This window comes from Amblyomma mixtum, chromosome 9 (assembly GCF_055824585.1).
Source record: "Amblyomma mixtum isolate Tamu chromosome 9, ASM5582458v1, whole genome shotgun sequence".
In the NCBI taxonomy this organism is placed as follows: Eukaryota; Metazoa; Arthropoda; class Arachnida; order Ixodida; family Ixodidae; genus Amblyomma; species Amblyomma mixtum.
Window position 1 is genome coordinate 96025 of NC_143020.1, and position 15047 is coordinate 111071.

Consider the following 15047-nt stretch of genomic DNA (forward strand, 5'->3'; position numbering starts at 1 on the left):
CTTCTTTGTAACATTACCCGGGGCCATCGAGATATCGTCCTACATTCCACTCCCCCTTTTCTCAACTTATGCCTCAAGGCAGACTTCTCGAATAAAAAAAAAAGATATCGTGCCGATCGTAATTAGAAGAAGACATCGACGAAGGGATGTGCGATACGGTGAAGGGGAAAGAAATGGCAAGGTGGCGAAGTGCTGGCCGCCACGGTCTTCTTCGGCTTCGTCTTCTTCGTAACACTATGCACGAATCACCATGCGGTATTCGCATACGACCACTAAATAATTTATACTCCAATTTCATGTTAAATAAATAAGTAATTCATGTCAAATAATGCCTTACGCATGCTTACAAGGAAGAAAACACGCACCCAAAAGTTAGGTGCCTGTAATCCTTTAATGAAAAAATATTATTTTACATATAATGGGCTGCTTTGGTACAACGCCAGAGTGACATTTCTTTCAAAAATTTCGTAGCCCATCTAAATTCACAGTGTATTTGGCTCTTTGTGTTGAGCGCTTTAGCATAGCTCTTAATGTGTTCGAATACTTTCTTCAAACCTCTATCGAACACATGTTCTAAGATGTTTGAGCTAAGATCTAGTTTGCCAGTGAGCTCTGTTGCCAAAAACACATTTTCGCTTTCTCGGGCTGACTGTATTTTTATGGTAATATGGAGTTGAACGTCCCGAAGCGACTCAGGATATGAGGGACGCCGTAGTGAAGGGGTCCGAAAATTTCGACCTCCTGGGGTTCTTTAACGTGCACTGACATCGCACAGTACACGGGCCTCTAGAATTTCGCCTCCGTCGAAATTCAACCACCGCGGCCAGTATCGATCCGGCGTCTTGCTCGCTAAAAGAAGGCAACTAAGCTATGTCTAAGCAATCAGAGAAACGTTTAAAACGGTCGGCGCTGTCTGTGCTTTACGTAATGTCTAACAGCGTCCCTATTTTCGTAGGCATCGCTTTATTGCATAGCAATGTCATCCTGCTTATTTCAAAAGGCAAGTCAGCAACTAATGTTAACACAGTTTATTTTTTACTTTATTCATATTTCATTGCATTGGAGAGGGAACCAAGTTGATACTAGTATACTAGCCTGAAATGGTCGCTTCTCAAGGCTTATGTATTATTGTGACATCATAATGAATCATTTACTTACCCGCAGTGTTAATGTTCGCATCCAGCCCCTGCAGAGAAAAATAAGAGCGAACTAAGAGACAATTGCGAGCCCTGTTCTTTTTTTGGTCCTGAATTTTCATTACAACTCCTCAGCAACCCGAATCTGCCACAAGTGAAAGTTTAAGGAGGATTCTGTTCGTGCTCACCTTTCTGCGATTCATGGGAGGGCGTGGCGGTGTCCATTCCATCTGCATTTTTCGGGAATGTACGGGCGGAGGACCTTTCTACGAATACAGTCGACAATAGAAATGAATTTATAATGGTATTAAAGCTTATGCTGCTTAAGGTGCTGAACGGAATCCGGAAAACATTGTGCGGTATTGTACTTGCTGTAAGTGAAAGGATGTGTTGAGGAGCACGGAGCCGTCGTGACAGTGCCCAAGAGCAGCATGCACAACAATTTCACATTTCAACGATTGCGCTCACTTGCTAGCTACGCTAAATTTCTTGCATGAAATTTCATGCCGCTCTCTTGTTAGTTTTGAGAATTAGAATAAATGAGCTGAATGAAGTTATTTGATCAGCGTGGTTAGAACCTCTGCATTGTTAATGAAATAAGTCTCTGCAGATATTTATTGAGCGGAATGTATTGCAAAAGACAAAATGAAATCACCCAGCAAACCAAGCGTAGTGCATTTGAGTTGCAGAAACGAAAATCACTCCTGACTGGGATGCGCTCAATAAAGGCGCGTTCTTCACAGCGTCCACTGTCTTCACACCCCTTTCAGGAACGCACCTCTTTCAATACTTCGTAACTAGAGTGCAAAAAAGCTTAAAAGTTGGTACTGTTTTCTTGTCCATCGCTCACAGGACGTGAACATTCACTCGGTCTTCTTAGTACACTATCGAGATTTAAAAACTTTGCGAAGCGATCAAATTTACCTGTACAGGAACGAAAGGGGACCGAGGCTCTACGAGCACCCGCCCTTCGCATCGCAGTGGTACTGTTTCCCCTTCTATGCATTTCAAGTACATTGATGAAATGCTGAATAGTGGACCACGGTTCCTTCAGAAATGTAAGAGGTCGGTGATAATTGGCTCATAGAAGTGAGCTGATGGAAATATCAGTGCAGTCTCAGACGTATCCTTGTCTCTGAAACGCGTGAAATATTTTCATATGTCGAAGCCAGGTGAAGTTCACAAATAAAAGAAAATTTCTGATTCAAACAGAGAGTACCGGTAAACAAAGGCATATCAACCGGAACTTGCAACAGCGTTTTTTTTAATTTTCGTAGTTGTACATGTCAGGTGTCCATTATTGTAGACGGGTATTAAAGATCGTGGCCCTTAAACGGAAAGAGATGAAAAAAAAACGCTGCTCGGTGAGTGAAACACATTCACTAAATGAGGGCTGATATGTGAAGGCCAAAATGATGAAACAAATTCACTAAATGAAGGCTGAGGGCTGCAAATAGCTCTTGTTAGGAGGATTCCCAAACAAATCGGGGGGGGGGGGGGGGTAATGCATGATTTCTATTTGCCTCATTATTCCATTCTCGCCTAAATTAATCTGTTGACTACCGAAAATAGTAACATTGCGTATTGGGGACTCACCATTAAAAGTAGCGACACCGCTCCTAAAAGAAGGCTTGCAGGGAACCTTAGCCCTAAAGTGGTTCGCTCTTGCATTAGGAACTTTCCTGCATAACAGGACATGGCTTGTAGGCTTTGAGCGATGCCCTCTCAAGGGAAGTACTACAGATATCTTTTTATTCACGCCGCCATCGAGACAACTGTCAGATAAAATTCTTGGAAGTGGCCTGCCTACTAAGAAAGATGACAATGGGCGCTCACAGGCACAAAAAGGGCATTGTTCATTAAAGAGACAAGTTGCCTAAAGAGAGTGTCTAGATTTGAAACTTTTGCGGCGGTGCAGTGCCGTGTTCGCCCTCCAGGCAGTATTTAGGTGCTCGCAACTCAAATGCACTTGAATGCAAAGAACCGGGCTTCAGCTTGGAACGAAAACCCTGAACAACAACGGTCGTCAAAAATTCGCGCGACAAAAAGGAGAAATCCAACAAAACCTCTGCGTCGTGATTTTCATTTCTTTGAATTCAAAGGGAGGAAGAAACTTCTTTTTTTATCCCGAACAATACACGGTTCAAGAACGGCTTTTCCAAATGACCACATTGTGTGGCACCGGTATAGGAACGAAGGCCTAGCCTAGACAAGGTGGTTATACTTTCGCAATAACAACTCCTACAGAAGACATGCTTTTGAAGGAAGCTGTTATAGAGAAGAAAAAAAAGCGGCGCCTTTTAACAAATCTTGCGGGTTGAATTCTGTCAAGGATGAAGATGTACGTTACGTTATCTTGCACAATGTGAAAAGAAGACTTGCAGGAAACCTTATGTCAAGCATATAGATGCTTCCAGCAGATACATCACGTGGTCAAATTTGATATGGTGTTCCTGATACTAAACACAGACCATATCAAAATATTGCAGCGGCATCTTTAAGGATCCCGTTCAGCGAAAATTTCCCAAAGAAGGAAGGTCACAAACCGGTCATAAAAGTCACGTTACGCTGAAACGTCATAGCAGTCAGCCCACTATGGAAAGGGCACCTACTGACCGGATTTTAAAACCGTGGCAGATGGAAATAAATTACTGATGGGTGGCGATAGGCTGCTTCAGCAACCTGAGTTTCACAAGCCACGCCGGTGCCTTCCTTTGTAACAGCCACCTATCGGAGAGATAGAGCATAGCTTAGCCGCTGCACCACGGCGGCAGGAGCGGGATGGGAACTGCCCACGATCTATGAATGTAAAGTAGCGTCTCTGTAAACTAATGTCTGTCCTGTGCGTATGTGCTCTTTTGTCCCTTGTGTCCATATAAGCGTTAGCAAATGTGATTTGGAATTTGTAAAGTAGACAATGACCAATTCCACATATAAGGGCATGCAGGCAGAGCATTGGCAATAGAGGAGTACTTGCGCGGAAGGGATCTCTGATGAACTCGCAGTATTGAATACTTATAGGCAAGTCAAGCTGTATGTAATGCTGAAGGGATAACAGTATCCATCTCAACAAATTAATATGCAATGGGGAGCCCAGGCCACTCAAGGGACTCATTAACGCTGTATCGTCATAATCTTAAGTCGTAGCTATAGCGCCCCTTAATTTTTTTTTCGCCAGGACTTAATTCCTTCATTATAACTGCTATCAAGCTTTAAACCTTGCCAATAATGGCAACGAACAGCTTTAACAATCTATCATTGTTCGAACCCGTGAAGAAGAGATCGGCTACTACAACGGATCTCATACTCGTCCAAACAAAGAATTTAGGCGAGCCACATATTTCATTGTTTTTTCTACAAAAATACATATATTCGAGTCAGCAGTGCACAGGTTGATACACTGAATTAAAATAGGCACATCAGGTTATCAATTATGAACTTTGACCAAGAACATGGTCAGAGCGGCGCCAGGGCTGACCAAAAGTTCCGGGGCTTTCAAACGTTTCCTAAACTGTCTTCTTGATTCTGGGTGTTCTGTACTTAGTGCCCTGGATATGCTTTCGATGGTGTGCATGAAACCCCTAGAGAATATGAGGTTCCCTGAACACCCACTTTAAAGAAAATACGCTGTTGCCGGTGCACGGCTGATCGTGATAGCTTTCTCCAAATGCTGAAGGATCTCGAAGACTGGCTCACGTCTTAGGAGCGGGTGAGCGTCTGCAGAAAATTGGGTGATTGTAAAAACTGAATAAAGTATTTTTTTATCTACCTGGCGTGGTTAACCAGGGGAATCGAACCACGGTGTGGACATGAGAACTTGGTCTGCCTTGAAGACAAATTTCTCCTAAGTGTTCGGTCGTCCTGCTGTTCGAAAACTCCGCACCAAACAACGCTTGCGCAAATGGTCTCAACAGGTCAGTGAATGCTTCCAAAGCTACACCGAATGCTTCCTTTACCTATGCAAACGTAGAAACCTCAACTGGGCGGACAGCTGCCGCGATTAAACTCATTTTGAAGAGTATTGACGACGATGCCTTTCAGATGCTGTTAGCACGCGGGTTAAGCGCCTCAGCTGAAGTCGTCACCCTATGGCAAACCTTCAAGAAGCTGTTTAAGCAGAGGACTCTGATTCGTCAGCAACCAAGACAAGTTAAGCTGCTTGCCTGGATGACGCGAGCAGCTGACATCTCCTCGCTGCTGCAACCGGTCAATGACTGTTCGAGAAGAAGTGGGGCGCCAGCTCTCTCTTCTGCCATACCATAGAAGAGCAGCTTGCCGAGGATCTTCCGTGCGCCCATCCACCACCCTCCTTTTATTTCTGTTATGAACGGAAAGCATTGCCCCTCGTTAAAGAAAGTAATGACGCCGATTTCTGGACCATTCTTGCGCACGGCCAGCTCTGAGCACTGGCCCGCAGCGTTTACTGCTCGAGTTATGATTTAGGACTCTTTCTACATGATAGAATTCGTCGTGCTGCCTTCCTGTTCCCATGCTTTTATTGTGGTTTGAGATCTCTTTTCCCGCCATGAAGGTTTCATCGACTCTGCTCGAGTGGAAGTCGGATTCTGTTCTCTGCCCAATCCTTTGCTGAACGCTACCTCTGTTGTCTGTCTTGAAGCCCTCGCCGCCGAAGACATTGAGGCCCGGCGAGAGTCTTTGACAACCGTTCTCGATTTTGGATCGGCGGCAGCGAGAGCTATTGCGACTTCCTCCGCTCGTGTTGAATTTAGGGCCCGAAAAGATAGCCCACCGATATTCGTTCCCCGGTGGACTACGGCAGCCGTAAAAATCCCGCGGGCGGCGGCCCTGTGATGTCCACGTAGTAGACGCCCTCTTTATATCCATATTGCCTCTCAAGCGTGCGAACCCGCGCTTGTCGTCTGCCTTCATGTGAAGCTATGTCCATGTTACGCGGGAGCGGAGTGACCCAGAGCATGTGGCGCCAAAGCACCGGGATGTTCTCCGTCCCCTCTGGTATGCATGTGTGTTGGACGTGTAAGCGGTTTAGCAAGCGGCGCCCAGGAACCGTCTGCGATAACCGCGTATATTGGTTCACGAGGTGGGCTTCGCGAAACTCCTGATAGGAGTTTACCACTCCCAACGCCTTCAGTTTTGCGTTGGAGGTAGAGACCTGGAGGTCCAGTTCTTGCTTTCTTGCCTTCCTGATGATGGCGTCAATGCGCTCATCTTGTTTGGTGGTGCGTAGGTACGGCACGGCGTAGAGGATCCGGCTGGTCACGAAGGCATGGGCGAGCCGTAGCGCGTCCCTGCCCCGCAGACCACCCCGCTTGTTGGAAACACGGTGGATCATGCGCCCTACCTGTTCACCTACGCTATTGAGTTTTGCTGTAGTAGAGTCCGGCCTAAGTTTGTTATTGATGAACTGACCCAGGATCCGGAGCTCTGCCACTTCTCTGATGGGACCGCCCGACAGAGATATGTGTAAGGACGTGTTGTCCTTGTGGTTTGTCCTGACGTGTAGAAGCTCTGATTTGGCGGGAGCACATTGGAGACCACAGTCGGCAGCATATGCATCGACTATGGAGGCGGCCTGCTGAAGGCGGTCCTCCATCACCCCAAGGCTCCCCTCGGTGGTCCAGATTGTAATATCGTCTGCGTAGAGTGCGTGTTTTATGCCCTCCACCTGAGCCAGTCGGCCGAACAGGTGCATCATGGCGATGTTGAAAAGGAGTGGTGATAACACCGCCCTCTGTGGTGTACCTCGTGTACCCATAGAGTACGGGCCGCATTCCTCGTCCTCGATCCGGAGGAGTGCCTGACGCGAAGAGAGGAAGTCTCCGACATAGGCGAAGACCTTCGCCCCGCAGTTAGTGGTGTTCAAGTTAGAGAGTATGGCGCCATGTTTAACATTGTCAAATGCCCCCTTAAGATCGAGGGCGAGAATGGCCTTGTCGTTTTGTTGCATGGCTGTGGGTCGTATTATGTCCCTGTGTAGTTGGAGTAGGACATCCTGTGCAGACATGTGCGGGCGGAACCCGAACATAGTGTCTGCAAAGAGGCCCTTACCCTCCATGTATGGAGAGAGGCGATCCCGATCCATCGTCTCCATGAGCTTTCCCACACACGAGGTCAATGAGATGGGTCGCAAGTTGTCCGTAGTCACGGCTTTACCTGATTTGGGGATGAACGTTATAAGCGATGTTTTCCAATCGAGTGGGAGTGGACACCCATCCCAGATCTTATTTATGTATTGTAGCAAATGGAGGTATGTAGAGTCGGAGAGGTTCGCCAACAGTTTCACTGCTATGCGATTCCGACCCGGTGCCCCACCTCGGCGCATTTTAGCCAGGGCCGCCTTAAGGTCATGCAACACAAAAGGGGCGTCTAAATGCTGATTTGGCTTGCCGGAGTACATGTACTCGGGCCCAACCGGGTCATTTGTACGGTAGAAGTACCTGTCGCAGAAAGTGTCCGCAAGTTGCGCCGTCGTACCTTGGTACCCGTGCAGAGCCCGCTGGAGCTGTTTTTGCGTCTCCCCTTTCGGTTGAGAAGGGTCGATGAGGCTGCGTAAGAGACGCCAAGTCCTCTTCGAGCTCATCTGACGCGCTGCCGAGTTGCAGCGTTCTATCCAATTGTAGTCAGTGAGCTGGGCGGCATATGCCGCAGCCTGCTCCGTAAGTTGTGCGATGCGAGCTCTAATCTTGCGATTCGTCTTGTGTTTATTCCATCGTTTTGTTAAGCTCCGGCGCGCCTCCCACAGATGCAGGAGGTGATTGTCCACTGCGGGGATCTCGTCGGTGGTGTGAAGTGTTTGCGTGTGTTGTTTCTGTATGTTGGTGACCTGCGTTGCCCACTCCGCATCGCCGTCGGATAATAGTACGGGAGGGATGGCCTGAGTTCGAAATTGCTGCTAATTGGTTATTTTAGCCTGTCCCCATTTTTTACGGGCTGCCTTCGGCAAAAGCGTGATGCGGAGAAGGCAGTGGTCGCTGCCCAGGGTATCCCCCAGGTTCTTCCATGTGGCGTTTGTAGTGTTCCTAACCAGAGATAAGTCAGGACACGTGTCACGGGTGAGCGAGTTGCCCACACGTGTGGGGCAAGACGGATCCGTGAGCAACGTAAGACGAAGGGTGGAGATGAGCTCCGCCAGCTTGCGTCCCCTGGCTTTCTCGAAATGATAGCTCCAGTGTAGACTGCGTGCGTTGAAATCCCCAATGATCACCAGGGGTTCATTGTCAGCCAATTTGAGAGCACGATAGAAAATTTCGCTGAAAGTAACACGCGGCTTATGTGGGGGGCAATACACATTAAGTACATGTAATTAAGGGTCGCGGCAGCTGAGAGGCAGAACCCTCACCATTCAGTATTCCTGCTCAGTCTCCAGATCAAGATCGACCTTAATCGCGGTGTATGCTTTATGCACCAGGATGCAGGTCGAGGGGCCCCCCTGAAACGAGCTATACCCAGAGAATTTAGCATCATTGCCGGGCTCTTGCAATGCAAGAAGCACCGGCATGTCACCGATGCACTGCAGGTAGAGCTGGAGATGTGACCTTTTTTTGTAGGCTCTGAAACCCCTGCAGTTCCATTGAATGATTTCGAATTGGTCTAATTTTTTTAGCTTTCTGAGAAGGTTTGCCAGCCATATTGATGTTTTTATTTTACGGTGCTGGGTAGGCACTCGGTTCGGTGGCCGGCGTAGCCCCAGGTAGGGGCTGCATCAACGCCGCGGCTATCGGGCCGGAACCGCTTTCTTCCGCTGCCTGTCGAGGCGCTATTTTACGTTTTAGCTGCGGGACGTCGCAGGAGAGAGTATTATTTATTTGGGAGCTGACCCAGGGCTGCACCTCCTTAAGGACGGAGTCAGTCACATGCGCCGCAATGTCCTCCTACTGCTCGGCTTTACGCTCCAGGGCCTCGGTGGTGGTGGTGAAAAACATTTGTCGTGCAATAAATGTTTGCAGAGAGGTGATTGGGGTAGGCCTTTTGGCCCTTTCCCCTAACAATACTTGGTGGAGCCCCTATTCCGGGGCCCCATTGGCAAACAACGCCGCCCGCGTCCGGTGAACCAAGGCCTTTTGGGTCTTTAGGTCCTGACAGCCTAGCAGGGCCGCCTCCCAGTCCTCTCTGGTGGGGTTGGGTTTGGGGGAGATAGATGGGTTTGACTGACATGCCCAAACCATGTGGACGGTGTCAGCCACCTCCCCACAGAACTGGCACGCGCCATCAAAGGATGAGTTGAAATGTTTAAGTACCGCCGGGCACAGTATAGTGTTAGTAAGAATTTTGATTAGGAGGCGCTCGTCAGCGCGATCCAGTCCCTTACAAGGGGCCGGGTAGCGTCGGTGCCCCTCCTTGTAGTAATCGGTGATGTGTTTGAATGTAAGGGCCAGATTGTCGGATTTGGAGTAGGATTCCAAGGACAGGGAGATAGCCCGGGGAGAGGTTGCGGAGGTGGCCTGATCGGCCTGATCGTTTCCTTGGAGTTCCTGGTGACCGGGGGCCCAAATAAGGTTATGTCGAGTTGGATCTTCGCATCGGCAGCTATATTCTAGTATGCGCCAGGCAAGCGGGGGAGCCCAGCCCAACTCATTGTTCCGACCGGCCCCTCGCGAGTCGGTGATGATTTTTTTTTTACTTGGGAGTAGTGAGAACCAGAGCAATGGCAATCTCCTCCGCGTGTGTTGCACTGTAGGCTTTGAAAGTGAGCCCGTTAACTGTGTTTCTGTTGTGTACGACTGCGGCCGTGTACCGTGCGGCAGCAGCCGTCCACGCAATACAAATGTCGTTGGTTACCATAGTATCGCGCCAACGCTTCCGCGCGCGCCTGGCGACGACCGCTATGGTCTTCACTGGACATGTTGCGGGGAAGGGGTCGGACCCGGAGGGCGCGTCTCAAGGGTTCTGGCACTCTCTCCCTTTCCTCAATATGGTAGTCATGTTTGATGTGCAGCCGGTCTAAGAGGCGGCGACCGGACGTGGTCTGTGCAAGACGCGTGTATTGGTTGACTAAATGGGCTTCTCAAAGCTCTCGGAATGTGTTTACGACGCCTAAGGCCAGAAGTCGCTGGTTGGACGTGGTGACCGGGAGGTCAAGAGCCTGCTTGATGACTTTCCGGTGGATGACCTCCAGTTGGTCATCATCATGTTTGCGCAGGTGTAAGTAGGGGATTGAGTAGAGGATTCTACTCGTTACGAAAGCATGGGCAAGCCGCAGTGCATCCTTGCTTCGTAATCCGCCCCGCTTGTTGAAGACTCGGCGGACCATGCGGCCCACCTGGTATCCCACCGTGCGAAGTTTGGCTAGGGTAGTGTCGACGCTGAGTTGATGGTGTGTGAAGAGACCAAGGACGCGGATCTCCTTGGAATCCCGGATCAGTCCCGAGGGGAGACTGATGCAAAGCGAAGTTGTGTCCCAAATGGAGGGACGTATGTGCACAAATTCTGATTTAGATGGGGCGCACTGGAGACCGCAGTAGGCCGCGTAGTCGTCGACTAGGGTCGCCGCTGCTTGCAGGCAGGATTCCATGTGGCCCTTGTTACCTTGTGTGACCCAGATTGTAATATCATCCGCATAAAGAGCGTGATGTATTCCGGGCAAAGAAGACAATTTGGAAGGAAGATGAAGCATTGCGAAATTGAAGAGGAGGGGAGACAGGACCGCGCCTCGAGGTGTTCCCCTCGAGCCGACGGTGTATGGCCCGTGTTCCGCATCTTGTATGCATATGTAGGCTTGACGGTCTGTAAGAAATTGTTTTATGTAGTTGAACGTTTTGTGGCCAGAGTTGGTGTTACTGAGGTGGTCCAAGATTACTTCGTGTTTAACGTTGTCGAATGCGCCTTTAAGATCCAAGGCCAGGACCACCTTGTCGTCGTGGGGACATTCGACAGGATCTAAGATGTCGTGGTGAAGCTGCAGAAGTATATATCCTGTGCTGACTTGTGAGGGCGAAAACCGAACATGGTGTCCGCGAAAGTGTGCTGTGTTTCGAGAAAATCGGAGAGTCTGTCGCGCACCATCGTCTCCATCAGCTTGCCGACACAAGACGTGAGGGAGATGGCGCGGAGGTTCTCCACATGTTTGCCGCGAGACGCTAGTTAGGCAAGATGATACTGAGGATCCGTCATCGCTATCCTCGGGCTCAGTGTTCTGCATGGGCTCGGGCTTCCTGGCCTGCTTAGCTTCTAATTCTTGAATTTTACGGGAGAGAATTTGATTTTGGCGCCTGAGCTCCTCTAGCTGCCGCTGTAGGGCGGATTCGGGAGGGGGAGGGAGGGGGAGTGGGCCCAGAGACTAACCCACTCCAACTTCTCACCTGATTTTGGCGCGGTACCAGAGGCGGGAAATCCTCGGCTGTCAGGACTGGTGGCCTCGTAGGTTCCCGGACTTCTCAAATTTTGGCGGCCCGGACTGGGCCTTCTTGGGTTCGGGCTTGGGTCCCGGAGCCTGCTTGGGTCCGGCCTTGGGCGTCTGGGCCTTTTTGGGTCCCGGCGTTTGCTTCTGCTTAGGGATAGTATGTGGACGTTTTGCTGTCGCATTGCTCCAAATGCGGGTTTCCGAAGTGATCTCAAAGGTGACTTTAACATCAGTCACCGACATAATTTCGTCGAATGAGGCTAGCAAGGGTTCCGCTTTACCATGCGCAGTACCAGAGTAGCAAAAAATGACGGGTCATACTGAGCCAGAGCAAAGTTTGAATGAGCAAGGTAGCATGGTAGCATGGTACTTCATCTGCGTAGTAAATGACGAACTTCGCCAATATCGGGCTGTCGAACGTCAGCTCTGCCGTCTTGAATTTTCAAGCATCCTTGCCTGGAGTATGGCCACTCCTTGAGCTCTGACTCGTAAGTGTGCTTTGAGCTCTTCTGGAGACGCACCTGGGTGTACACCGTGGATCATGTCATGGAGTACACCTTCAGGAGCTGCCACATAGACGTTTTGAATTTGAGGCGGGTAATGTGCCACACTAATTAAGCCGTTTGCTCGCGCGGGGTGCTAACGAGAATGATGTTGGATCCTGTGCAAAGCCTGACGTTGGTCATCGTCCTTGCATTGTTGGCCGCCTGCCATGACAATGGCGCGCGCTATTGGGGGGGTGTGATTTAGCCGTGAGTCTTACTAGGTCAAATGATGATCGTGAAGTCGCCTCTGGTGAGTGTTGGTAACCTTCGCCTAGGCCTGCTCTGCTCCCTCGGCCCAGTCTTGTGGCAGCCCGCCGCATCACCCGGTAATTTTCTATCGTCAGGTTGGGTGGTGGTGGTGAAAACTTTTTTTTGTGAAAAAGAGTTTGGGAGCCACACAGTGGCACCGCTACATGGTCGGCGCCCCTAGTCCGGGACACCGCATGACGAGGCCTTGTCTCTCGCCCGTTTCACCAGAGCCCTTTGGGACTCAAGCGAGGAGCAGTTGAGGAGGGCAGTCTCCCATGACTCTCTGGAAGGGGTAGAGGAAGGGGGGAAGTGCGGATTTTCAGTACATGCCCAGACCATGTGGAAGATATCACAGGTCTCCCCACAGTGTGGGCATCGCCCTTCCGTGTTAGGATCGCAATGTTTTATTATTGCAGGACAGAGTAGAGTACCTGTCTGCAGGCGCCTTAAAGTTCGCTCCTCCGTCTTACTCAGCTCTTTTGCAGGGGCCGGGAAAAGGCGGTGGTTGTAGCTATAATGTGTAAATATTTCCCTGAATCGCAGCAGCGGCTGGTTAGTCTCCGAGCCAGAAGAGCTGAGATGAGGAGCCCGGTGAGTAAGCGCTCGGGCAGCCGCGTCAGCGGCCTCATTACCTCGTAAACCCTGGTGGCCAGGAGCCGAAATGATTCGTTTGGGTGTTGGATCAGTGGCAGTCCTTCGTAGAACACAAGCAGCTATAGCGGAGATCTCCCCTGCCAAGTAATGTTCACAAGCTTTTCGGGAGTCCGTGATGATTATTCTCGAATTGGCGTGGGCGCAGCAAGCGCTATCGCTACTTCCTCGGCTCGCATTGAATTCGGGGCTCGAAAGGAGAGTCCACCAACTTGCATTTCCTGGTGAACGACAGCGGCCGAGTAAAATCCCGTGGGCGATGGCCCTGCTACGTCTACATAATATACACCGGGTCGGGAGCCGTGTCGTCTCTCAAGAGCCCGAGCCCGCGCTTGTCGTCTGTTTTCATGCATGTCGGTGTCCATGTTACGGGGGAGCGGGGAGACCCAGAGCATATGACGCCATAGTACTGGGATACGCTCCGCCTCCTCTGGAGTGCAGTCGTGTTGGATGTGTAAGCGGTTTAGCAGGCGGCGCCCAGGAGCTGTCTGCATGAGCCGCGTGTATGGGTTCACGAGGTGGGCCTCCCGCAGCTCCTGGTAGGAGTTTAGCATCCCCAATGGCTTCAGTTTGGCATTAGAGGTAGCCACCGGGAGATCCAGGGCTCGCTTAGTTGCCTTGCCGATGATGGCGTCTATTCGGGCCTCTTCTTGCTTAGTAGTGCGGAGATATGGCACGGCGTAGAGGATCCGGCTAGTCACGAAGGCATAGACGAGCCGAAGCGCGTCCCTGCCCCGCAGACCACCCCGCTTGTTGGAAACGGGGCGGATCATGCGCCCTATCTGTTCGCCTACTCTCTTGAGTTTCGCAATAGTGGAGTCCGGTCTGAGTCTCTGGTGAATGAAAAGGCCCAGAATACGGAGCTCCTCCACCTCTCTAATAGGACCTCCTGACAGAGAGATGTGTATTGCTGTCCTATCCTTTGGGTTCGCTCTGACATGCAGAAGCTCTGATTTCGCTGGAGCACATTGGAGCCCACAGTCATTAGCATACGCATCGACTATGGAAGCAGCCTGATGAAGGCGGTCCTCCATGTCCCCAAGGCTCCCCTGAGTGGTCCAAATTGTAATATCATCTGCATATAACGCGTGTTGAATGCCTTACACCCGGGCCAATTGACTTGGGAGGCGCATCATAGCAATGTTGAACAGGAGCGGTGATAACTCTGCTCCCTGAGGGGTACCCCGTGTTCCCATCATGTAAGGGGCGTATTCCTCGCCCTCAATCCGAAGAAAGGCCTGGCGATTAGTCAAGAAATCTCTTACATACGCGTAGGTCCTAGCCCCACAATCGGAAGAACTCAAGTTGGCCAGGATGCTTCGTGTTTCACATTGTCGAAAGCCCCTTTCAGATCAAGGGCGAGGATGACTTTGTTATTGTGTTGCATGGTTGTGGGTCGTATTACATCCCTGTGCAGCTGGAGAAGGACATCCTGTGCACACATGTGAGGGCGGAACCCGAACATGGTGACTGCAAAGAAGCTCTTGCTCTCCAGGTATGGAGAGAGGCGATCCCGTACCGTCGTCTCCATAAGCTTGCCCGTACATGTGGTCAGTGATATGGGCCTCAGGTTGTCCGTATTCACGGCCTTACCTGTTTTAGGGATAAACGTCACAAGTGACGTTTTCCACTCGGGAGGGAGTCGACGTCCGTCCTAGATCTGGTTGATGTATTCTAATAAATGAAGGTAGGCTGAGTCCGGTAGGTTCGCCAACCGGTTCACTGTTATGTGGTCCCGTCCCGGAGCCGTACCCCGGCGCATTTTTGCTAAGGCCGCCTTAAGGTGGTGCAACTCAAAAGGGGCATCGAGTGTTTCATTAGGCCTGCCAGAGTACGCGTACTCTGGCCCAGGCGGGTCTTCCATAGGACAGAGATGTCTGTCGCACAGAATGTCCGCAAGCTGCGCCGTCGTACATTGGAACCCTTGCAGAGCCCGCCGGAGCTGCTTTTTCGTCTCCCCTCTCGTTTGGGAGAGGTAGATTAGACTGCGAAAGACACGCCACGTCCCCTTCGAACTCATCTGATGAGCTGCGGCGTCGCAGCGTGCTATCCAATTTGAATCTGATAGTTCGGCAGCATAAGCTGCAGCCTCTGTGAGTGCGGCTATGCGGTCGCGCAATTTGCGATTAGTTTTCTGCTTTTTCCACC

The 15047-nt window shown here is 50.5% G+C and overlaps 1 protein-coding gene across 3 annotated transcripts in view; it reads right to left on the bottom strand.

Annotated features, from left to right (window-relative positions):
- Nucleotides 1-15047, bottom strand: part of LOC149328007 (phenoloxidase-activating enzyme-like) — a 43869-nt gene that overhangs the window by 22197 nt on the left and 6625 nt on the right. For all 3 annotated transcript variants that reach the window (XM_089559769.1, XM_089559770.1, XM_089559771.1), the window contains exons 2-5: nt 11414-11598; nt 5300-5454; nt 1325-1402; nt 1159-1186 (exon numbers count right to left, since the gene is read on the bottom strand). In XM_089559769.1, the coding sequence (XP_089415895.1) occupies nt 1159-1186; nt 1325-1402; nt 5300-5454; nt 11414-11598 (446 nt within the window). The remainder of the gene's footprint in view (nt 1-1158; nt 1187-1324; nt 1403-5299; nt 5455-11413; nt 11599-15047) is intronic.